Source organism: Rhinoraja longicauda, chromosome 8 (assembly GCF_053455715.1).
Source record: "Rhinoraja longicauda isolate Sanriku21f chromosome 8, sRhiLon1.1, whole genome shotgun sequence".
In the NCBI taxonomy this organism is placed as follows: domain Eukaryota; kingdom Metazoa; phylum Chordata; class Chondrichthyes; order Rajiformes; family Arhynchobatidae; genus Rhinoraja; species Rhinoraja longicauda.
In genome coordinates, this window is record NC_135960.1 from 42,131,722 (window position 1) to 42,155,658 (window position 23,937).

At 45.4% G+C, this 23,937-nt stretch overlaps 1 protein-coding gene across 4 annotated transcripts in view; it reads right to left on the minus strand.

Moving 5' to 3' along the window:
- Nucleotides 1–677: 677 nt before the first annotated feature.
- map3k13 (mitogen-activated protein kinase kinase kinase 13) overlaps nt 678–23,937 on the minus strand; it is a 142,336-nt gene continuing 119,076 nt past the window's right edge. For all 4 annotated transcript variants that reach the window (XM_078403720.1, XM_078403718.1, XM_078403719.1 and 1 more), the window contains 4 exons: nt 22,613–23,297; nt 14,573–14,643; nt 11,238–11,541; nt 678–7,510 (listed from right to left, as the gene is read on the minus strand). In XM_078403720.1, coding sequence (XP_078259846.1) covers nt 7,409–7,510; nt 11,238–11,541; nt 14,573–14,643; nt 22,613–23,297 — 1,162 coding nt within the window. In that variant the 3' untranslated portion in view covers nt 678–7,408. The remainder of the gene's footprint in view (nt 7,511–11,237; nt 11,542–14,572; nt 14,644–22,612; nt 23,298–23,937) is intronic.

Sequence of the window (23,937 nt, forward strand, 5' to 3'; positions counted from 1 at the left end):
GAGTTTTATTTTTCTCAGAACTGTAGGGTGAGTGTTCAGGGCTGAGAAATGTGTATGGACCTACTGTGCCAGCACCTTGCTGTGTGGGATGCACTGCTTGACTAAAATCATGGGTACAAACATGGGTCAAGAAGTGTGAAATTTTAATACCACTCAGTGGGCCCTGGAAGTCAAATAAATTAGTACTGCTGGGGTAGAACACTGCTTCAGAGAAGGTGGCGGTCGTAAGGCACAGTGTAGGATAAGGAGTGCAGTATTAGATTTCCCCGAGTGCCTCACAGCACCATTAGCCCCTTAAATGCAGGTTTACCATTGATAAGATGCGGAGTGAAACTCTTTGTAGCTCCACTCATAGCGAAGTATTGGAGCCCTGGATTCTGCATTAATGGTCCTGGCTGAACCACAGTCCAGACTTGAGAGTTCAATTACCACCAGGACAGCTCGGGGAAACCATGCAAGGAAAATCCACAAAATGGCTGTTAGGGGTAGCCATGTGGCTCTTGGATTGTTGTAAAATCCCATCTGGCCCACTGCCACCTTACAGGGAAAGTAGTCTGCCATTTTTTCTTGCTCTGGCCTATTGATCCCAGGCCCACCAATGTCGTTGACTCCTAATTGCCTCCTCAATGGAGGGGCAATCGCCCAATGCAAGAAGAACAGAGACCAACACAATCTCATGCAGTACACTGGCTTTTTATTCCATGCATTTTTTTTGCTGGTCATTTCCCCTCTGACCCCCATCACTTAACACCAGTTATTACATCAGTTAATCAGTTCCGTTATTGTCAGAAAGCCTCCGAGGTGAAAGTGTATCGAGCCAAGCCAACTCGCCCCGGTGGACGGAGGGGAACAGATTAAAATGTCCGGAGTCCATGGTGCCAGGTGGATCTTGAAATTTAATACAAAAGGAATCTACAATACTGTCTCCTAAGTGCAAGGACAATCAATAACTTGTGGTCCCCCAACAGGGGAAGGTGGTGGCTTTACCAAAGATGGTAAAATAAAGTTAGACATGGGACTTTGGTGGGATACATTTCAACTGAAAATAAATTCCTATCAACATTTTTACGTTTGGAAGAATGCCTAAATTGGGCCTTGGTTCACACACATCATTAGCCAGGTGCCCATTTAATGTTTCTAATTGCTTGCTTTTGCCAGTTTGAATTGTATGTGATGGTATGCTTGGAAAAGCCTGGTCTCCCCCCAAGAAGAGCTGTGAAATGAACACTACATGTCAAGGCAGCCATACTTTGGTTCATTGAGGGGAACAAATGATAGGGAACAAAGACGTTGTCTTAAGGATTTAGTGAGGTTGCGTGGGGTAGCAGTAAGGATCAGATACTGTAGCTGAATAGTGGAATAGGCTCAAGGGGGGGGGGGGCTCAGTGTTCTAATCATGTTCCTATATTCAGAGCTTTGTTGGCCAACTGGTTGATAAATCCAAATTGAATCATCAAAGTGAAATATAAGGAGATGTGGATTTAATTTTTAGGTGGGACACTGTTGGCCAGAGGGCTCATATGGGATTACTAAATATTTGACCCACTGGTTTCCATGACTGGTGGTCACAATGATTACAGGAGAACAGGAAGAACCAAATACCACACCCACAACCTTCAGTGCTCTGTGGGTTAAGCTGTGGCAAGGCTTAGGCAAGTTTTGACATAGCTGTTAGGGGTCCTATTCCATGTTACATTATCCCAAACAGTGACCCCTGTGGGAAGTGACACTGTTAACAACTTATCTGGCACCAGGCATTCTGGCTGCCAGTTTAGCAAAACAGTGGATCCCACTTTCACAACATCAACCAGGTATTTTAAAGCACACAGGCTTTACTACAACAAATTGTGTTTATTATTTCATTAACTGACTGGTTGTCCTATTTCAGTAGTTAGGGTGAGGTAACTCTATGAAGCTGCAAATGTACAGACTAGCTGAAGAATTTAGTGGAAATCTTATTAATTCTTTACACTTGGAAATTATTTAGAAAATTAATCTTTTAGCCTTTGGCAAAAAGAGGTCAGGTGAAGCAGAGATCAAGAGAAAGGCAGCGTTAGGGTGTAGTGGAGAAAATGAATTGGGCAGAGAGGGAGAGTGGGGAGGAGAGGGATCAAGGGAGAGAGTTGAAGGAAACCGAATAAGAGATGGAACTGAGGGAGAGAGCAGAGGGAGAGAGGGAGATGAGAGCAAGGGGAGAGGGAGAGAAAACAGGAATAAAGAGAAAGGGAGTTGGTCAGGAAACTGATCCCAACAATCTGGTGTGTAGAAAATGAGATCGGACTTTGTGAGGGTGAAGATGGTGAAAAATACTGCTGCCGGGCAATGAAGTCAGTGTTTAAGGGGGTGTGGTTGACTGATGCTTCAAGCTGGAACTGTAGAGCAAGTTGTGTTCTGGCAAGATGTGAATAAGTGGTGCTTTGTAAGTCACGTGTTTCTAATTGTTCGGTTGAAGAACCACCCCAGGACCACAGAACGATTGAAGATCAGAGGAACAGGGTCCATAGGCAAGTCTAAATGCAGGAAGCCTGATGATTTGGTCAATGCAAGGATTAATGTGAACAGGGCAAAGGATCATAGAGAGGGGCATTAGAAAAACAATCTTGTTTTGTACATCTTATTGGAACACTTTGAGAGTAGGTTTTAAAATACTGGGATTTTTTGTGTGTATTGGATGTGGTGAAGAGTGTGTTTGCTATTGAGTGGCCCCAGGAAGGCAGGGTGACCTGAGGATGGGCACCTTGGTCAGCTGACAATGGGAGCCTGAATGTGATGGATGTTGGTTGTCCTGTGACAGGATCACGAGGGCTGCATAAGCTGCAGTTGGGATTCCTTCATCCTCACAACCAACAAGTTAAGCAGTTTCATTCTTCAAATTTTCCTGTAAGAGAGGCAGACCAGTTGAAAATGAGGTATGTGCTGGAACGCAAGTGCAGCACAACACTGCAGTAAACCTCAGGGCTCCAGAGCTTACGCTGCAAGCTTGCAACTCGGAGATTGGGGCAACATTCACCTTTAAATCCGGTGTGCCCAGGAAAAGGTATCCTACCTGTGCAATGCTCACTGATTGAGAGAAAGCACTCAACATCTTTCTAACTCCTAGCTTTGCCTCTCGTTCTGAGCCTCAGCCACCCTCCATCACTTCAGTCCCTACCACAGTTTGATGCCATCCACTCCAGAGGATGCTCGATTACAATGGCAGCCAAAAACAGAGAAACACAATTAAAATCCTGCTGGGAGGAAACAAAATTCTGATCTACAGAAAAAAACACAATTAAAACCGCTGCGACAAGTTAAGAAATCTGATGTAGTCCAGCTACAGAACCAAAAGGAATAATTTAAAATGATCTGATACTGATTTTGCATTAGTGACCCATTGTATAACTACACTGGTGCTAAAATTTGTGAGAGAATGATTAGTCTACACTTCCACAGACTTATAAACAAATATGAAAGGAGCAATTATATATTATATTTGGAAAGAGCAAAACCATCCAGAATATCCGATTCAGGCTTTTCTAACACTGCCAGTTTGGGTAGTTCACCAACATGTATCTCATCTTTTAGAAGTGTACTGACTAAATATTTGAGGGAAAAAGAAACTTGCACGGCTATGAGGGAAGAAACAGGTGCAGGGAACCAATTGGTGAGGCACGTAGAGCCAAATGGCTTCTTCATGTGCAGCCTGACCGCATGTGCTGGTATCGAACGAGTTGCCATGTGCTTTGCTGTGTACAGTGCATGGCCTTCTGTTGTCCTTCACTCACAGCGACCAGTCGTTCGCACAGCGTGCGTTAACAAGTCCCAGTAGTGGTTTGTTGAATCAATGGGCTTTCCTAGAATTGGTGGTTTGAATTGTTTGTCAAACCCAACAGTCCAGCAGCTATCAGTAAATATGGAGCCAAGCACCTTAGAGGTATTAATGAGAAACATGTTCCACGCAATCAACACTGACATGAAGAGGAAAGTTCTTGGACACCGGTTTCACGTACTTTAGATACAGAATAATAAATACACATGGCTGAGTAACATTTGAATATAGTCAGGATGAGTGGTGAGGAAATGTAAGATGTTCAGCAGGGTGCAAGCTGACCGATATGTTCATATATATGTGATATACAGTGCTGGCTGGATCTGACTTCAGCACTCAGTTTCTGGTGGAACCCAGTTTGGGTTTTACCGTGAATCTGCTGTGGTCCTGCATCCCATGTGCGAGGATAACAGATCTTTAAACTCATGACGTCAGGGGAATAACTGTCTGAAGGTCTCGACCCGAAACGTCACCCATTCCTTCTCTCCAGAGTTGCTGCCTGACCCGCTGAGTTAATCCAGCATTTTGTGTCATGGGGAATAACCCTGGCAGACTCGGGAGAGTCTGGCACCCTCTGGATTAGGTGTGCGACTGAGTCAGCAGGGACCCACAGGGTGAGCAAGTGTGGAAACTCGGGTTGTGGATATTCAAGGGCTGTGGACCGCCTGTTGTAGAATTACAAGGGACATCACTCCACGTCAGCAACCTCCTCCTGCTTGCTTATCTTCCAGGATAATTATTTCAAAGGAAGGTATCCCTGGGAAACACGTCCAAGTGGTCTTTCTCCAGTTATTGGTTGACACAGACAGAATATTCTCCCACTGGAGCATTCCAGAGAAGCTCCACCTGGGAATTCTCTCGGTCTTATCCAAGGGCTCACAGGTTATCCACACAGCATGCCGGACAACATCGCTTGGTACACCAGGCAGAACTGTTCCTGCAACCTGTTGGCCTGTGCTCATTGGTGGGCCTCTCAGAATTACCCACTGCTTTAGTCAGCCAAATGTCAGGGATCTAAATAAAATACGTGATCAAAACAGGTAGATGATTAGCAGTGTTAAAGCCTGAAAGGGACTCTGCATCTCCGGAGGTTTCAACATTTACACATCATAACATGGTATCCCGCACTGATACAGCCAAATATCCCGCACTGATACAGCAAGGTGGCTCAGAATGAGGCCTGTGCTGATACTGTGACGTATCTCACACTCAACATTGCACCTTCAGTTTATAACAGTTCATTTCATCTGGTGGAAAGGTCAGGTTTACGTCTTGCATTTCTCCCACCTGTAACAGAAACATAATGTTGTCGTCTCCAGTCACTGGCAAGCTGCAGCTGGAAATCTCGGCTGCAATCGTCCGGGTTCAGCTTCCCGGTGGAATGATTGACGTTCGGTCCGATACTGCAAAGCCTGGCATTCCCACACTGAACAAAAGGATGAAGGGAAAGTCCTTGTGCCGTGGGCCTGATGGCGGTAACATCAGTCAATGACAGATGGACACCAAGGTTGGAGAGGATCTTGCAGGACTGCAGCCCTGTGCGACACAGCAGCTGATATTGCAGCCACCAGCGCAACAATGGTATATGCATGTATATGCATGAATGAAGGCATTCGATGCAGGAGCCTGTTCGATGGCCACTTTAGTTAGGAGTCTCACCCTTAATCCCAGCCTGACCTGCCTTGTCTAGGTGTAAGAAGGGAAACTGTGATGCTGACCATGTCTCTGGTGCTTGGCATACCTTCAGGACATGTTCTTAGGAAGGGGGAGAGAGAGAGAAAGAGAGAGAGAGAGAGAGAAAGAGAAAGAGAAAGAGACAGAGAGAGAAAGAGAAAGAGAGAGAAAAAGAGAGAGAGGGGAGAAATAACAGTCCTCACCTAGAACATCAATTGTTACAGTTTGAGGAGGACTAGATGAGGGAGAGGACGGCATCTGGGGAAATATTTCTCAGCACAGAAACAGCAAGGTCTGGACATGGAATAAGACTCCCGCAGCAATGTCCCAGCAGACACTCCCAGGGCAAGGGTTAGACAAAGAGTGAAGCTCCTGCATTTTCCAGGTATCCCAAGGATAGCGTCAACACGGGTTTGACACATAGTAAAGCTCCCTCTACAACCAACCCACCACCCGATCCAGGCCCACCACAGATTCGGTACTTTCCTCCAATGGGTGTGACATTGCACTATTTTCGCATGCCGACCACCCTCTATTCTGTCAGAGGACACTGCTGGTCTTCTGAGGAAAACTACATGCCCTGTAAGAAAGAGGCCAAGATCTGACAAACATTCATGCTCCTGCAGCAGACTTTGCCCCATTGTTGTGGGCTGAATTTGAATGCAGGTCACAGAGATATGGGGAGAGCCTAATGGTTGGAATGTCCTGTCCCAATTCTGGTTGGCCACAAAAATTTGCTGTCATTCAAGCAAAAATATTCAGATGGATTAAGTCCAGGTTTTAGTGGGGCAACATCTCAGTGTCAGGCTTCTCCTCAGTCCTGTTGAAGAAAAAGCAACCAAATGACTTTGTTTCCCCATGGACCCTGCATGGAATGCAGAGCATTTCCAGCTTTTGATGTTTTTCTTTTAAGATTTCCAAAAAGTAGGAATGCTTTTCCCCACTAAAAGCATGATGTGAATCAGGAACTCACACCCCAGAATCACAGGACGATGAAACATTTGGAACTTTTTCTTGGGGGAGAGAGATGAGGTGCAGCTCTGGTTAAAGGAGGGAATAGTCTCCTATTTTCAAATCTTCCTGTCTTGCTTTTGTTGTGGATGTCAATTAAAATCCTCCTGTGTGGAGCTATCAGCAGTTTGGAGATGCCATGCCTCGCAGTGAGAACCCACGGTCAGATCAATAGTCTGTCTACCGGCCTACACAGTTGCTGGATAGTCATGCAGTCCCCCATGAACACTGTTTGCTCATTAACACTCTACTAATAACAATAACCTCTACTAATAACAATATCCAGGAATGCTGCTGTTAGGATTGTGTCCCTTAGAACCCACAGTGCACTTTGGTGTTCTACTCCATCCAATCCCAGTGTACATCTGCCATTGGTTTGAGCTGCCTGGTTTTCATTGAGCTGAAGCGTGAAACTTCAATGTTCTGTCTGCGTCCATGAGCACCAGGACCACAGGATCCTCCTGTGAGCCATGACCCAGTTTGGTCTGTCTTTACCCTGTTACATCAGTTAGTCTCCAGCTGAAGCAGTAGTGCAGGTTAATGTTGGTCCGTAATCTTTGCCCTGAGCCTTCGGCTCCATGCAATAAAACGATTAAGACTAGCGATGCCTTGTCCATCTTCTTTGCACCCCCATGTTTCTTAAGTACTTGATATTTATACAATATGAAGTGTCAAACAAAAATAAATTGTTAATGTTACACTAGCTACATTATTCAACAAAGTGAATCCCTGCCATACTTGATTGAAATGGTGGTGAACTCTACAATTACTTCATCACAACTTGCTGCAGAACATCGAAGAGTCTCCGAGTCTTTGAGTTATTGCAGTTTGTTCCCACGGGAAGTTTTGCTAGACTTTGTGTTTTCTTTTGCCTTTCCGCACTCCCCAGGCAGCAGGCTCTGCCTGTGGTGGTCCTCACCAGGTGGATGAGTTGCAAGCTTTCCCTCGGCGCACGGTGGAGTCCGAGCACTCGGCCTCCGAAGAGTCACAGTCCGATTCTCCAAAGTGCACGGGGTTCTAAGGTGGACACAAACATCAAACGTCAGCACCGCAAAAGTGCAACGAGTTCCACCTCCGCATCCCCTCTTCACAGAGTCCTTAGTCCCTTATAAACACTATTTGCTCATTACCACTCCCCACCTCTCCGACTAACAATATCCAAGTATGTAGCTGATCGGAACCTTCACGGAGAACAGTACAGCACAACCACAGGCCCTTCAGCCCCCAATGTTGTGTTCCCAACATGATGCCAAAACCAACTCTTATCTGCCTGCACATAATCCAAGCCCTCCAATCCCTACATATCTATATGCTGATCCAAAAGTCTCTCCAATGCTATAAACATATCTGGCTCCACTACTATCCCTGGCAGCACGTTCCAGGCATCCACTACCAATGTGTCGCACCCATTTCCTTTAAAGTTTGCCACTCTCACCTTAAAGCTATGCACTCTAGCATTTGATTTTTCCATATTGAGATAAAGTTCTGACTGTCTAGCCTATCTATGCTGCTCATAATCTCCCCATTGATCCAGAGAAAACAATCCAAGTCTGCCCAACCTCTCCTTACAGCTAATACCCTCTAATCAAGGCTTCATTCCGGTAAACCTCCTCTGCACCTTACTAAAACCTCCACATCCTTTTCGTAATGGGGCGACAGGAACTGAATGTGATACTCCAAATGCAGCTTAACCAAAGTCCTTTGAAGCTGCATCATGACTTCCTGACTCTTATACTCAATACCTTAACCAATGAAAGCAAGCACACCAAATGCCTTCTTTACCATTCTATCTATTTGTCATTCTATCTATTTGTCATCTATTTGCCACTTGCCATTTCCAGGGACTTATGGAACTGGACTACAAGATTCCTCTGTACATAAATGTCACATTTAATAGGTCCCTCTGGACAGATTTGATATTGTTTTGTAGTTCTGGCAAATTCCATGTAGACATCATGCTCTGTGTACAACCTATGCCTGAAACACGGTGGCAGCTACAGTCCTAATGCCCTGCCCATAAGAGTTCCCGGACCATCCACCACCATTGCTGAAGCACCACATTGCCAACTCTGTCTAAATGCTCCATTAGGAACTGGGGAGATGCCCTGGGGTTCAGCACCCATGAACGTGAAACCCTTGCTGATGCCAACCTTCGTATTCATTGCACTGTCTAGAGATTCATCCACTGCCCAGCAAACCCATCAGAGTGGGTTCACTGTCAGCCGGGAATGGCACAAGTGACAGCATTAGCATACTTTCCAGAGGTTGACAATATGGTCTTTTACCAATTAGTTCCAGCTACCTCCTCCTCTGGAGACTGACATCTGGCCTTTTGTAAGATCTCCCCTTAACCTCCTGAACTGTCAGGAAATAATCCCATTTTCTCCAACTTTTCCAGATAGTTGACATCCCTTATTTCTAGAAGCGTTCAAATGAATCACCTCCAAAATGAATCCAACCTCCAAAATAAACCTATCACACAGACCAGACACCCATCAATGACTCCATCTACCCTTCATGCTACTTCAGAAAAGCAGCCCAACATAATCAAAGATTTGCCCCACCCCAATTAATTCTTCTTCACCCTGCTCCAGTCAGGCAGAAGGTACAGAAGATTGAAAGTGCATAGTCAGGAACAACTTCTTCCCTTCTGTTATCAGGCTTCTCAACGGTCCTTCCATAAGCTGGGGAAAAGTCTGATTCAGCTCGTCCCCATTGCGGACATTGGATTTTGTATATAGAATTGATGCGCTACGATGTCGAGTACTATATTCTGCACTCTATATTCTCTCTCTGTACTTCCCCTTTGCTCTTCCTATTGTACTTGAGTTTTACGATTGCATTTAGGTATAATATCTGATCTCACTGGATAGCATACAAAACAAAAGCTTTTCACTGTACCTCAGTGCACATGATAATGATAAACCTAAGCCTGAACCTAAACGGTGATTGTAACCTTCTGTGCTGTGTACTCATACTCTGTAAGAGAAACATAAAAACATAGAAAATAGGTGCAGGAGGAGGCCATTTGGCCCTTTGAGCCAGCGCCGCCATTCATTGTGATCATGGCTGATCATCCACAATCAGTAACCTGTGCCTACCTTCTCCCCATATCTCTTGTTTCCGCTAGCCACTAGAATTCTATCTAACTATTTTAAATTCATCCAGTGAATTGGCCTCTACTGCCTTCTGTGGCAGAGAATGCCACAAATTCACAACTTTCTGCATTAAAAAGTTTTTTCTCATCTCAGTTTTAAATGGCCTCCCCTTTATTCTTAGACTGTGGCCTCTGGTTCTGGACTCCCCCAACATTGGGAACATTTTTCCTGCATCTAGCTTGTCCAGTCCTTTTATAATTTTGTATGTTTCTATAAGATCCCCTCTAAATTCCAGTGAATACAAGCCCAGTCTTTCCAATCTTTCCTCATATGACAGTCCCGCCATCCCTGTGAACCTACACTGCACTGCCTCTATAGCAATGATGTCCTTCCTCAAATTAGGAGACCAAAACTGCACATAATATTCCAGATGTGGTCTCAACATGGTCCTGTACAACTGCAGAAGGACCTCTTTACTCCTATACTCAAATCCTCTCATTATGAAGACCAATATGCCATTAGCTTTCTTCACTGCCTGCTGTACCTGCATGTTTACTTTCAGTGACTGGTGTACAAGGACACCCAGGTCTCGTTGCACTTCCCTTTTTCCTAATGTGACACCATTGAGATAATAATCTGCCACCTTGTTCTTGCCGCCAAAGTTGATAACCTCATATTTATCCACAATATACTGCATCTGCCATGCATCTGCCCACTCACTCAACCTGTCCAAGTCACCCTGCAACCTCCTAGCATCCTCTTCGCAGATCACACTGCCACCCAGCTTTGTGTCGTCTGCAAATTTGCTAGTATTACTTTTAATTCCATCATCTAAATCATTAATACATAAAGTAAATGGTTACGGCCCCAGCACCGAGTCTTGCAGCACTCCGCTCGCCACTGTCTGCCAATCTGACAGGGACCCGTTTATTCCTAATCCTTGTTTCCTATCTGCCAACCAATTCTCTATCCATGTCAATACACTGCCCCCAATACTATGTGCTCTAATTTTGCCCACTAATCTCCTGTGTGGGGCCTTATCAAAGGCTTTCTGAAAGTCCAGATACACTACAGATACACTCCAGAAGAATAGTCAAGCAGGATTTCCCCTTCTTGAATCCGTGCTGACTTGGACCAATTATTTTACTGTTATCCAAATGCACCATTATTACTTCTTTAATAATTGACTCCAGCATCTTCCCCACCACCGATGTCAGGCTAACTGGTCTATAATTCCCTGTTTTCTCTCTCGCTCCTTTCTTGAAAAGTGGGATAACATTAGCTACCCTCCAATCCACAGGAACTGATCCTGAATCTATAGAACATTGGAAAATAATCACCAATGCGTCCACGATTTCTAGAGCCACCTCCTTGCGTACCCTGGGATGCAGAACATCAGGCCCTGGGATTTATCAGCCGTCAGTCCCATCAGTCTACCCAATACTATTTCTTGCCTAATGCAAATTTCTTTCATTTCCTCTATCTCCCTAGATCCTCTGTTCTCTAGTATGTCTAATAATAAAGACAAGGTTTGAGCCTTGTCATGCTATCAGGTCACCGAGGTGGATTTGTTATGTAGGTGCCAGTGAAGCCCCCTGGAGATGTGTTGCAACAATGAGCCTGGTGGGTCGCTGTGGGAAACTCACCTCATGGCAATGCTCTTCTGCACACAATTTCCCCAGTGATATCCGAGTCTTCACCCTGCGCACTGCTGACTCCTTGTCAGACAGTCCGTCGGACTGCGTGGATATCTCGATAGGGATTTCTGGAGTGTGCGACAGCATGTCCTCCAGCTTGTCCTCCATGTGCTCCTCGTTGTTATTGCTGAGCCCGTCTGGGGTGCCGCTGTGTGAGTGGTCACTGGTGTTGCCCTCCTCTCCATCCGATACCGAAAAGTTCTCCGAGCTGAAGGTGGAATACGACTGGCAGCTGCTCATACAACGGTGAGGCCTACACAAAACACAGAGCACACCTCAGAAACCAAGCACGGCATGAAGTCAGACCATCAGTGATCCTGCACACTGTGGCAACACCAGCCTTCCAACCCTGGCTAATGGCTTTTATTCAGACTGCAGGCCAAGTCTTGGGCTACAGTGAAATCACACAGACAATCTGTTATCAACTCATTCCAGTTTCTTCTTGCGGATCCTGCAAGACCGCAGGTGAGTGAGCAGGTCAGTTTCACCAGCTGTCCAATTACACAGGCCACACAGTACCAGATAGGCACTGACACTGGGATATGTACACAGACGTGGCACAGCACTCAATGGTTCCCTATTACCTGTTGTATATTTACACTGAGAGCCAATATTTGGTATCAGGATCCCTTGTATCACATTGTGTCAATGTTTAGCAGTGGGCAAACGGTCCTAGACCTTGCCTTTTCCTGTATATCATTATCTGGACAGATGCCTAAAATTCCTTTGTTTTGTATCCCAGCCTCTTGAGATAACGTCTATTTCGTTCTCCTTTCAATTTTGTAACCACCCACCAGGTTTCAGTCCATTATGTGCTTGTTGCCTCAATATTAGTACATGTATCAGAGGTTATGGGGAGAAGGCAGGAGAATGGGGTTAGGAGGGAGAGATAGTGATAGCTGAGATCCAATGCAGATCAACAGTGAACACTCCCGCCAACGTGTACTCTATGTCCCATGTCCCAATCAATCGTCGCAAGGTTACCTCGGTTTCTATGCAATTTCTACAGGATCTTATCAAATGCCTACTGCAAGTTCATAGTGAGCTTTTCCTGGCCACCATTTTAGGGACTAGAGAGACCACTTCACAATATTTAATGATCCTTATATGACCTAGCCTACAAACATCATCATGATCCTGTAATCAATTCATTTTCATTGTCCCTGATGTCAGCTCCAATAAATGCCCTGATGTTGCTCATAAACTGCCAGGTCAGTATTTCCTGGGCATCTTCTTTGCTCTTTTCTTAAATAAAGAGGTTACTTTTACCTCATTGGAAAAGTTGCAGGAGAAAATTAAGGTGCTTAAGCAGACAAACCGCTAGGACTTTATAGCTTCACGCTGTTTGCAATTTACTTTCCACCTCAATTGCTAAATGAAGAAATTATGATTTATAACATCTACATCTTCAGTACTAATTCTTTTTAATGTCCTGAGATGATTATCAGGACATGTGAGTTCCTGACCAAGGTTGTTTTGTATATTTGGAATAAATGAAATCTATCAATTCCTTTCATTATTTTGGGTTCCTACCAATGGTATTTTATCTTCTACAATGAAAATAGATGCAAAGCGACCATTTAACAAAGGTGTGATTTCCTTATTATCCAATACAGTCTCACCTACATCAATTTTAATCAGTTAACATTACCCTAGTGTAGTAGTCAGTGTATTTTTATATATGTATAAAACATTTTAACTGTTCATTTTGATATGCCAGTGGAAGACTTTTCATAAGCCTTTTGTTGCATTCCCTTGTTTCTCTGCTCAGCTCTGGATTTTGTTTCTAGAGTTCATAGTCATACAGCACAAGAACAGGTCCTTTGCCCACCAAATCCATATCAATCAGTTCATCTCAGCTTCAGCCACACCTCATATACGAGGGGTAATTTACAGTTCCAATTAACCTACTGACCTGCACGTTTTTGAGATGTGGGAAGAAACCGGAACACTCGGAGACATCCACTTAGCTACAGGGAGAATATACAAACAGGGAGAATGTGTAAACAGACCTCACTCGAGGTTAGAATTGAACCAGGTGGCTGGAGCTATTCAGGGATCATATTCAGGGATCAAATTTCACCTTATTGTGGTGCGTCTGAAACTGGGGGGATCATGGTGCCAAAATAAAGAATCTACCATTCAGACAGATGAAAAAAAAATCTTCATTCAGAAGATGGTGAATCTTTCAAATTCTCTACTCAATTCGGCTGCAACTGAGAATATTAAGATGGAGATAAACACATTTCTACATAATAAAGGTCTCAGGGGATATGGGGTTAATGCAGAGATGTGGTGCTGAGGTAAAGTAACTGTCCTGTTGCTGTTGAACAGCAGAGCACCCACAAGGAGCTGAATGGCCTATTCCTGCTTATGTTCCTTATGTTTGCATGTTTAGAGGATAAAGATTACTTCAATGTTCTTTTGCAATCGCAAGATACTGAGTCATTCTTTCTCTCTTTCCTGTGCCCTGATATTAACATCATATTTGAGCCAATTGGGTGGCAAAATTGGCTGTGAGATTCTGAGATGTGAAGAACAAAAAAAGTATTTGTGAAACTTTTCCTGACATTTTTTAGCCTGAATACTGTCTTCTCTCCTTTCTGTCTGCATAAAGTCTCAGAGGCACAAGTAGCCACCAGTTACCTCACTGAGTGGGCGTGATCGGATCTTCCAATCTGGAGGCAACATAGACTGATCTCCACAGACCTCCTTCAGGAGTCACCAGAGGAATATCAGGTGTAACATCTCAATTAGCCCAGAAGTCAAGGCCCATTGCACGATCATGATAACGCATCCTCACCACTTCACACCCGTGCCATTCTAAATGCATTATTTCCATTAATGGTGCATCCTGAGCCATCAACAGCTCTCCACAACATCTTCACCAAAGCCCTCCCAAACCCTGGTGTCTGCATCTGGAAGTGCAAGGGCAGCAGGCGCAGGGGCTCAGCATTAGCTCCAAGCTTCTCTCCAAAGCATTCACCATCCTAATTTGGAAATGTATCCCTGTTTCTTCTTCATTGATGGGTCTGGAACTCCCTCTCCGGCAGTGCAACGGGAGACTCCACCAGAAACACAGCAGTGATTCAAGGAGGATGTTCACCATCACCATCTGTGGGTTGTGTAATGGATCACGTGTGATCACGATAATTGTGCAATGGTCATGTCCATGAAAAGAAAAGTAATTGTTCGCGGTCAAACACATGCCTGACTCCCAGTGTGAATACCAGGAAAGTAGGACGCTCTGACCGTGCAGGATGGCTGTGGATTTCACGTCTTACCTTTGTCTGCGGGGAAACTCCACCTCACTGTCCACTTCTCCCTCCTCTTCCTCCGAGGAGTCGTCTCCGTTCTGTGACCAACAGAAAACAATGCCACACTGTGTCCCATACACCACATACACTAAAGCCGCAAGATTTGTATTCAGAGATTTTCATCATCCTAACTAGGCTTGGTTTGTTGTTCAAGTCAATGGCTGCTCAGTTACTCAGTTGCCAGCATTTCGATCCAGTACCGTGTTAACATTGGTCCAGAGATGAAAATTAAACCTCATTCAGCACCAGTCACATTTAATAGGTCCCTTTGGACAGAATTGATATTGTTCTGAAGTTCTGGCAAATTCAAAGCAGACATCAGGCATGACCTATACTATCCTTGTTCTTTACTGTGTGATGGATAGTATAAAGGGAGCTTCACTCTGTGACTAATCTGCGGTCTCCCTGCCGTGGGAATGTTTGATCCGACGCTATCGCCATAAAACCCATCAAATCCAGTGTTGGGATGATAACCACCAAGAGTGGGCCAATATCCCCAATCCCAAGGCTTATTCACAATAAATCAGCATACGAATGATGGACAGACTCCATCATTCATACGCTCAACATCAGACTCCTGAAATGGTCACTCTACTCTGAACTCTGTCACGACAAAAGAATACAAGGAAGACAAGGAGAGATACATGGATGGACTCAAACCTCCATGGAAATTTGGACTTACCAACTCAATGAAATTTCTTGGCCATAAATGCTCAAAAATTGTAAATATCCTTCTACGGCTATTTCCGAAGCAAGAGGGTAATCAGGGAAAATGCGATTCCCATTAGAGACCAAAGGGAATATCTATGTGTGGAACCAGGGAATATGGGCATGGTTCAAAATTAACACTTTATTCACCAAGTTGAAGGGCATGGAAGATGGTGAGTTAAAGGAAGGGTCTGTCTGGAGCAAGGTCGTTTTAAGAAGCAGGAGATGTTAGATGTCACGGGATGCATATGCATGGGACTGGATGAGATCTAGGTTGCCATGGGAAGCAAGGGAGGAGATTACTGGGGCCCTGATAATATGTTTGTAACTTTGTTAACCACAGGTGAGATGCCAGAAGGCTGGAGGCTTATTAAGAGATAAGCCAGATAACTACAGGCCAGTCAGTCTTTTGTCAGTGGGAGGGAAATTATTGGAGCAAATCCTATGGAAAGTCAGGCATGATCAAGGATAGTCAGCAAGGCTTTCTTTGGGAAAAATCGCCTCAAATTTGAATTCTTTGAGGAGGTATCTAATAAGATTGAAGAAGGCAGGACAGTAGACATTGCCATATTGATCTTAAAATGCAACCCTCCTTGTCTGAGAGGACTCCAGGCCCCACTGCACCGACCCATCCTGAAAAGCTGTCTGGAGCCCGTGGGCACACCATGCACTCTCTCTACGGACACCCAGGAAAAGATAGGCAGATGTCTCGGTCAAGAGTCCCCCGATGGCCTGATGCCAATAACATTCCATTCCATCTCTGTACACCTCATCATTTATTTACCACATATCTTGTCACAGGTTTCTGAAAAGATGGTCAAATATTTCCTTGAGGAATTACTTTTACAATTCCCTTTCATTGGCATCAATGGAAAGTAAAATGGATGAGCTTGAGGCTCAGTTAGAGATTGATAGGTATGACATTGTGGGGATTACAGAGACGTGGCTGGAGAAGGATCAGGACTGGGAACTGAATATTCAGAGTTAAACGTCCTAAAGAAATGACAGGCAGGTGGGCAGAGGAGGTGGGGTAGCTCTGTTGGTGAGGGATGGAATTCAGTCCCTTGCAAGGGCTGACATTGGGATTGACGATGTAGAGTCACTGTGGATAGAGTTGAGGAATTGTAAAGGTAAGAAGACACTAATGGGAGTTATGCTGCATCTATCCGTCTACCTACCATCCTATCTCCTCCATTTCCTCACTGAACTTCTGCCTCTGCTTTGCTCTCATAAGATACTCCTTAAAACCTACCAGTTTTATTTAGTGTTTAATCCTGTCAAGGTAGCTCACTCGGTGGCTTTATAATCAGAAGTTGTTTGATATATTTGGAGAGGATCCTGCTTTGGTGTTTTTGTGTACACTAAGATGAAGGTGTGAGGTTAATGGAAGTTGCTACTGGTGTTTCGGATTTGTGGTCTGAGTGTATGAACTCCATGGCTCCTCTTGCGAGATGGCTGGGGCTCTGCTCTGGTTTGGGGCCACACTGGTGTTGATGCTGTCCTGTTATGGCAGTGAGCCCGTCACCAGGGATAGTGCTGTGCAGCTCTGGGCCTCTGCCTGGGTCAGGTTGTTACATGTTGTTCACTTTGAGAGACGCGGTTAACGGACGTGTCCCTCTCACAATTAGCCGGTGATGTTGAGTCAACAGCTGGAAGTGTGTATGCTCTGCGGCCTTCCACAAGTGACCTCGTCAGCAGTCAGTGAGATGAGCACAGTGTAACATTTCATCAAATTATGCACATGACAGAATCGTAAGCCAATCCCAACTTGACACGCATTTGGAGACTGACAGTCTATCTGAGTCTGTATTGGTGAATGATTCATGGAAAATGCAAGGAATCTGTCACATGATAACATTTCATGAGGCACTGCCATAAGATCCTTTTCAAACTTCACAGCTCCAATTCCTCACGTTTATAACTCTCTTCTCCCTGCCTAGGTTCTCACTATTACACTTTGCTGTGCTTTCATCACTTGTTCCGATATACTGGACGTACAAGATGGTCCTCCATAGCCATGATGTTTGCAATGTGCATGTGTGCAGGGCCGAGAACTCTCAGCAGGATCTCAATATCTTTGATTTTTCTATTTCCCATCTGGGAACTAAACAACTTTACAGGCTCCATTTTCAAATTTAGACCCTCCCTCTGCTGTTCACTTAAGATTGCAGAGAATAAGGTTAATTTCCTACCCCGATAACCCTCTTCCAGGACTGCCAAACTACCTAGAACATCCTTCCCTCCCTCAAACCTCACCACCCTCAACCTATCTTCTTCCCACCTCCCATGAGCCCTCTTCCTCTCAGAACTTCACAGTCAGTCTGAACTGTGGGTCTCTCTATCTGTATCAAAAACACCTGCTGCACAATGTCCAGTCTCACAACTGTGCCTTCTCACCAGAGCTGGTTTCTAAATCAAAATCGCACATCTGACTAATCCAGGGACCAATGGTCAGTTAACATGGGGCTTGGCTGAGAAAACCATATCATGAATTTGAAAATATCCTAATCAACTCCACTGTCAAGTGTGTAGCTGGATGCACCACCTGATGAAGACTGGAAGAATTTCTTCTATGCTCAATTAACAAACACTGCCTGTTGGTCTACCCAAGCCCATTTCCCTGCCGTCCCTCCCTTCCCCTAAACTCTCTTCCCCTTTACTCTGCACTTTCTTCCCCCTTTTCTCTGCACTCTGCCCCCTTTTTCTCTGCACTTTCTCTACCTCTGACAGTCTCTTATCTCTCTTCTCTGTCACTTTCTCGCTCTCTCTCTGCCTGATTCTGTGTCTGCCTGTCTTTCTCTGTCTGTCTGTCGCTTTCTCTGGTTTGCCTGCCTCAATCTCCTTTCATCTTTCTCTTTGTCTCTCTCTCTCTCTGTCTGTCTCTCTTTCTTTCCATCTGTTTCTCTCTATTTCCATCTGTCTTCTCTATCTCTCCATCTCGCTCACCCTCCGTTTCTGTCTGTATCTCTCTTTTCATCTCTCCCTCTCTTTCTGTCTGTCTCTCTTTCCATCTCTCTCTGTCTGTCTGTCTCTCTCTCTCTCTCCCTCTCCCTTTCTGTCTGTCTCTTTCTACCAGTTTTTTTGTTGCATTTTCCTAGCACTCACTTTCTCCCTATTTTTTCTCTTTTTAAAGCCCCAATTAAATACATTGCTACAGCTTCCCCCTTTCCCCATGGGATGTATTTCCTGCTGTCTTTACTCTAGTAGTCAAGAAATCACTAATTTATCTTCCAATTTGTCGCCAGTCCAAGCTTCTCCTGTCTTTGCCTTGAGCAAGTGCAGATTTGATGAATGAAACTGATGACTTTGCTAACTAACATCAAAAAGCTGAAGTAAAATGGGATTATTGTAAATGGGTGCTTGATGGTCAACATGGGTTTAGTGAGCCAAAGGGCCTCTTCCCATGCTGTAGGTCTCTGTCAGTGCCACCCGCTTTGTCTACATGTATGTAGGATTTCAGCCTACATTTGATCAGCTAATTTCATCCAGAGCTGCAGTAACTGAAACACTCTACCCTGGTGGTGGGTTGGGTTCAGTTGGAACATTATATGCCATGACTGATAGATGTTGTTGGTAAAAGTGTGAAGGAACAGGAAATGTGATGGGGTTAGCAGAACAGATCAGCCACCTTCTCACTAAACAGTGGAGCAGAGTGAAGAGGTTACATGGACTCCTCCTGGTCCTTTGTTCTAAATTAGTAACCAACAGCAGAACAGTGATCAGATGATGATCAGATGCCCTCAAGTTTAGGGAGCTGGAGAAACTACACAGCTGCTATTGTAGAATTGTACCAGCTTTAGCTCAGCAGCAACACCCACTGGTCACTTCGTCGAGTGGTCTTGGTGCAAATCCCAGACATCACAGAGTACCGGTTAGAACAACAGTACATTACTGAGGATCGCCAGCCGCTCTGCCAGAATGGCCATCTCATTAGCGAAAATGTTATCAAACTTATTCTGTCCTCCTATTTGGGCATCGCATATCTTCGGTCTTCATTTCAAAATGGGGCTGTGTAATTATCTCCCATGCCCAAGGTGATAATTCTCCCTAAACTACCTGCACATTACATAACCATCGTCACATTTGCTGTGTGCATGGCTCTGCTGGGTGTTCACTGACAGACATCCCCCACTTTCCAGCAATGATGACACTTTGACAACACGTGGCGGCAAAGTGCTTGGAAAGATTCCAAAACTGATTCCAAAACCCATAAGGGAGAGATTGAACTTTTTTTTTCGCCTTCCATCACAGTGAGGGATGTGGAGGAGGCATTGTGGTGGATGTTCATGTTTAAATGTATTTTGTGTGTCCTGTTGCTTTTTATTGTTATGACTGTATGACAAATGATGTTCCTCGTATGTTGCAAAACAGACTTGGCTAATAAAGTATTATTGCGATTGTGAATACTCCAAATATGACCTCACCAACGTTTTGTACAACTGTGACATAACTTTGCAACTTCGATACCAATAACCCTGACCGATGAAGGCCAATGTAATCTTTTCCACCCCACCTACCTGTGACACCACCTTCAGAGAACCGTGCACATGTACTCCTAGATCCCTCTACTCTGCAATGTTCCCCAGAGTCCTGCAATTCATTTTGAAGGCCCTGTCCTGGTTTGACTTTCCAAATGCAACACCTCTCACTTATCTGCATTAAACTCCATTTACCAGTCCTCAGTCCACTTGCCCAACAGATAAAGATTGTGCTGAAATTTCTGATAACCATCCTCGCTATCTACTATACCACCCACCTTGGGGTCATCTGTAAGCTTACTAATCATTCCTTGGACATTCTCATCCAAATCATTGAAGTAAACCACAACCAGCAATGGGCCCTGTTCTGATGTCTGAGACACACCACTAGTCACAGACGTTCAGTCCGAAAAACAATCATCCACCATCACCCTTCCAATTCTCTATCCAGTCGGCTAGCTCTTCCTGATCCCATGCAATCTAACCTTCAGAGCAGCCTACCATGTGCAACCTTATCAAATGCCTTGCAGACGTCCATATCGACAACGATTTGAGCCTTTCCCCTCATCAACCGTTTTGGTGATGATTCCCAAGTCATGGGCCCGCCCTGTCTTTGTCCATAACTGTTTTAAGGCTAATAGAACAGCGGTCGCTGGTTTCAAACGACTCACCCACGGACACTTCAGTCACTTGCACCCCCCACCCCCCCCCCCACCCCCAAATTTCCTAAATCAAGCTTTGCCCTCTCCCTTGTAGGCCCTCTATATATTATCGAAGGAAACTTTCCTGAACACATTTGACAAATTCCACTTTGTTTAAGCCTTTGGCACTATGACTGTCCTGGTCTATATTGGGAAAATTAAAACCCCCTACTTTGACAACGCTATTAGTCTTTCAGCTGTCTACAACCTCCTGACATATTTGTTGTTCTAATTCCTATTGATTATTTGGGAGACACAGTACACTCCAACAAGGTGCCTAATACCCTTTTTATTTCTCAGCCCAACCCATTTGACAAACTATTATAAATGCAATTTCAACAGTCCTTTCTCACTCCCTCCCTCCCGAGCTCCTGCTATCCTGTCCACTAAACGTTATTTCTTCCTCTTCCGTACCAATTTCCAAGCTCTCACCTGAGTCAGTCCTGCATTGGACCCCGTTCACCTGCCAATCTAATTTAAACCCACCTTTTTAGCACCAGCAAACCTGCCTACCAGGATATTTATTCCTCTCCAGTTCAGGTGGAAAACGTCCCTCTTGACTAGCTCTGCACCAGAAGAGATCCCAATGGTCCAAAAATCTGAATCCCTGTTCCCTGCACCAACTCCTCAGACACGCATTTACCTGTCCTATCTTCCTGTTCCTACCCCACTAGCATGTGGAACTGGGAGTAATCTGGAGATCACTACTGTGGAGGTCCTGCTTTTTAAACTTTTGCCTAACTCCCAACATTCATTTTGCAGAACCTCATCCCTTTGCCGACCCATGTCATTTGTGCCAACATGCATTATGACTTCTGCCTGCTCTCCTTCCCCTTGAGAATGTTATGCAGCTGCTCTGAGACATCCTGGACCCTGGCACCAGGGAAGCAAGGCACCGTCCAGGAGTCTCGTTTGTTGCCATAGAATCTTCTGTCAATCCCCTAACTAATGAGTCTCTAACAATGTGTGCAAGAAGGAACTGCAGATGTCGGTTTAAATCGAAGGTAGACACAAAATGCTGGAGTAACTCAGCGGGACAGGCAGCATCTCTGGAGAGAAGGAATGGGTGACGTTTCGGGCTGAGACCCTTCTTCAGACCATTTGAGTCTGAAGAAGGGTCTCGACCCGAAACATCACCCATTCCTTCTCTCCAGAGATGCTGCCTGTCCCGTTCAGTTCATATCATATCATATATATACAGCCGGAAACAGGCCTTTTCGGCCCTCCAAGTCCGTGCCGCCCAGTGATCCCCGTACATTAACACTATCCTACACCCACTAGGGACAATTTTTACAGTTACCCAGCCAATTAACCTACATACCTGTACGTCTTTGGAGTGTGGGAGGAAACCGAAGATCTCGGAGAAAACCCACGCAGGTCACGGGGAGAACGTACAAACTCCTTACAGTGCAGCACCCGTAGTCAGGATCGAACCTGAGTCTCCGGCGCTGCATTCGCTGTAAAGCAGCAACTCTACCGCTGCGCTACCGTGCCGCCCAGCATTTTGTGTCTCCAACAGCTATGGCTCTGCCTGACAATAGAAGCAAACACTTGTAATTTCAATGGTCACCTGCAGTGAGACTAGCAGCTAGATTTTCCAAATGATGATTACTGTGCGGAGGATTCAAGGAAACAGTTTTAATTCCCTGAGACATTTTTTTTCCAGGACAGCTTTTTTTTGCTTGTCAATTTCCAAAGTAACTCTTATGTGGCTCTCCAGCTCCCAATCGAAATCATGTTGTAACTAATTCAACCTTCATAATACAAACAGTGCTTGCTAATTCATCAATCATGTTATATCCAATTAGCATTACAGACATGTGCACTGTAGCAGAACTACCTGACTACCTGTGTTAAAAAAAAACACTAATACCAGTCCTGGAGAACAGCTTGCAATACTTCCCTCCATTTGATTTTCCAACATACACACTGCTGACCTTGTTTTAATATTGGGTCCTGCACACTACCTCTTTAATCCAACAGGGACTCATTTTGCTGATATTTTGATGCTGGTACTGTGCCAAATAGTTTTCTAAGATCCACTAATGTTACATTGGTACTGCCCCGGGGGACTGAAAGATCTGCCATGAGCTGTGCTGAGGAACCATCTGCTCTCTTACCTCCTTCCTGAGGACTCTCAGCTTGCGAGGTAGTGTGGGTGTGGTGAGGTGCAGAGGGGTGCTCAGGGAAGACCCTGCCTTGGACATTTCCGGCTGCTTCTCTTCCGTAGGCCTGTTGTTCTCCTGAAACCGGGGGTTCTCGTAATGAGCCATGGGATTGTGCGCTGGAGATAGGGAGAAGCCTGGTGCGGCTGGTCCCACCTTGTATACGTTGGACAGTCTTTCATCTCTGGCGCTGCCCTTCCGCTCCCGACAGTCCTGACAGGAGGCTCCGTGCCCACAGTCCAGCAGCTTGCCGTTCTCCGAGCTCCTGCGGTGGCTCACAGCCAGCGTGGTGGAGATGAGGTCTGGGCTGGAGCCGGATATCTTGAGCTGCAGGCGGTCGGTGTGGGGGCTCCTGAGGGCCGCCGCCGGCCCAAAGTACTTCAGGCTGTGCACGCAGTTGGCGGGGTCACCCAGGCGGTGCTGGTGGTGGAGGGAGCACTGCTTCGGGCTCGCGATGGCCCGCAGGAAGCCCGCAAACTCCTGGTGGCTCCCCTTGCTGTTGCCACGACGGTGCCGCTGCTTGCTGCGGTATCTCGCCTTCCCCGGTGGCGTGGACATCTTGGGGCTGCCGGGAACAGGCGAGTGCGATTGGCCCACCTCCACACTCGGCACAATGCCATCTGACCTCAGGAGGTCGGGTCTGCGGGAGCCAGAGGAAGAGGAGGTTAGTATTATAGGGCCCGTCACGACACATTGGCCCAGGTCAGCAAATCATCAGTGAATACAAGGAGCCTGGAGATAAATAATGTCAGGCAACCCTGGTGAAACGTCACCTCTGGATTTTACCCAGGCGGTTACAACCTGGTGTTCGTTCCAGATTCCAGCCGCCGGCCAGATGAAAAGGTTCTTTCTCAGGTCCCCTCTAAAACTCTTACCCCTTCCCTCAAATTATACTTTCAAATGATAGAACCTCTGCTTTGGGACAATGCCTCTGACTACACACTCTAGCCATAATCCTCATGATTTGTGTAGCTCTTCTAGGTTACCTCTCCTCTCCAAGGTAAAGCATCTCAGCCTTTACACTCTCTGCCTTCCCCTACCCGCCAGGCCCTCCTGTGTTGTCACTCATTGCGTGCTGTTGCTTCGGCTATGTTTGCCCAGGATGCGAGAAGCAACCTGGAATTTCCGCATGGCATATTAGTGAAGCTCCAATGTTCAGTCTCTGTCTATAGCAAATCTGTAGGGCGCAGAAATGTCTGCCTTGTAGGACAGGATAAAGTTATACATCCTAATTCAAAGACATAATTATTTCCCAGGACGATGCCCAAGATCTGCAGGAA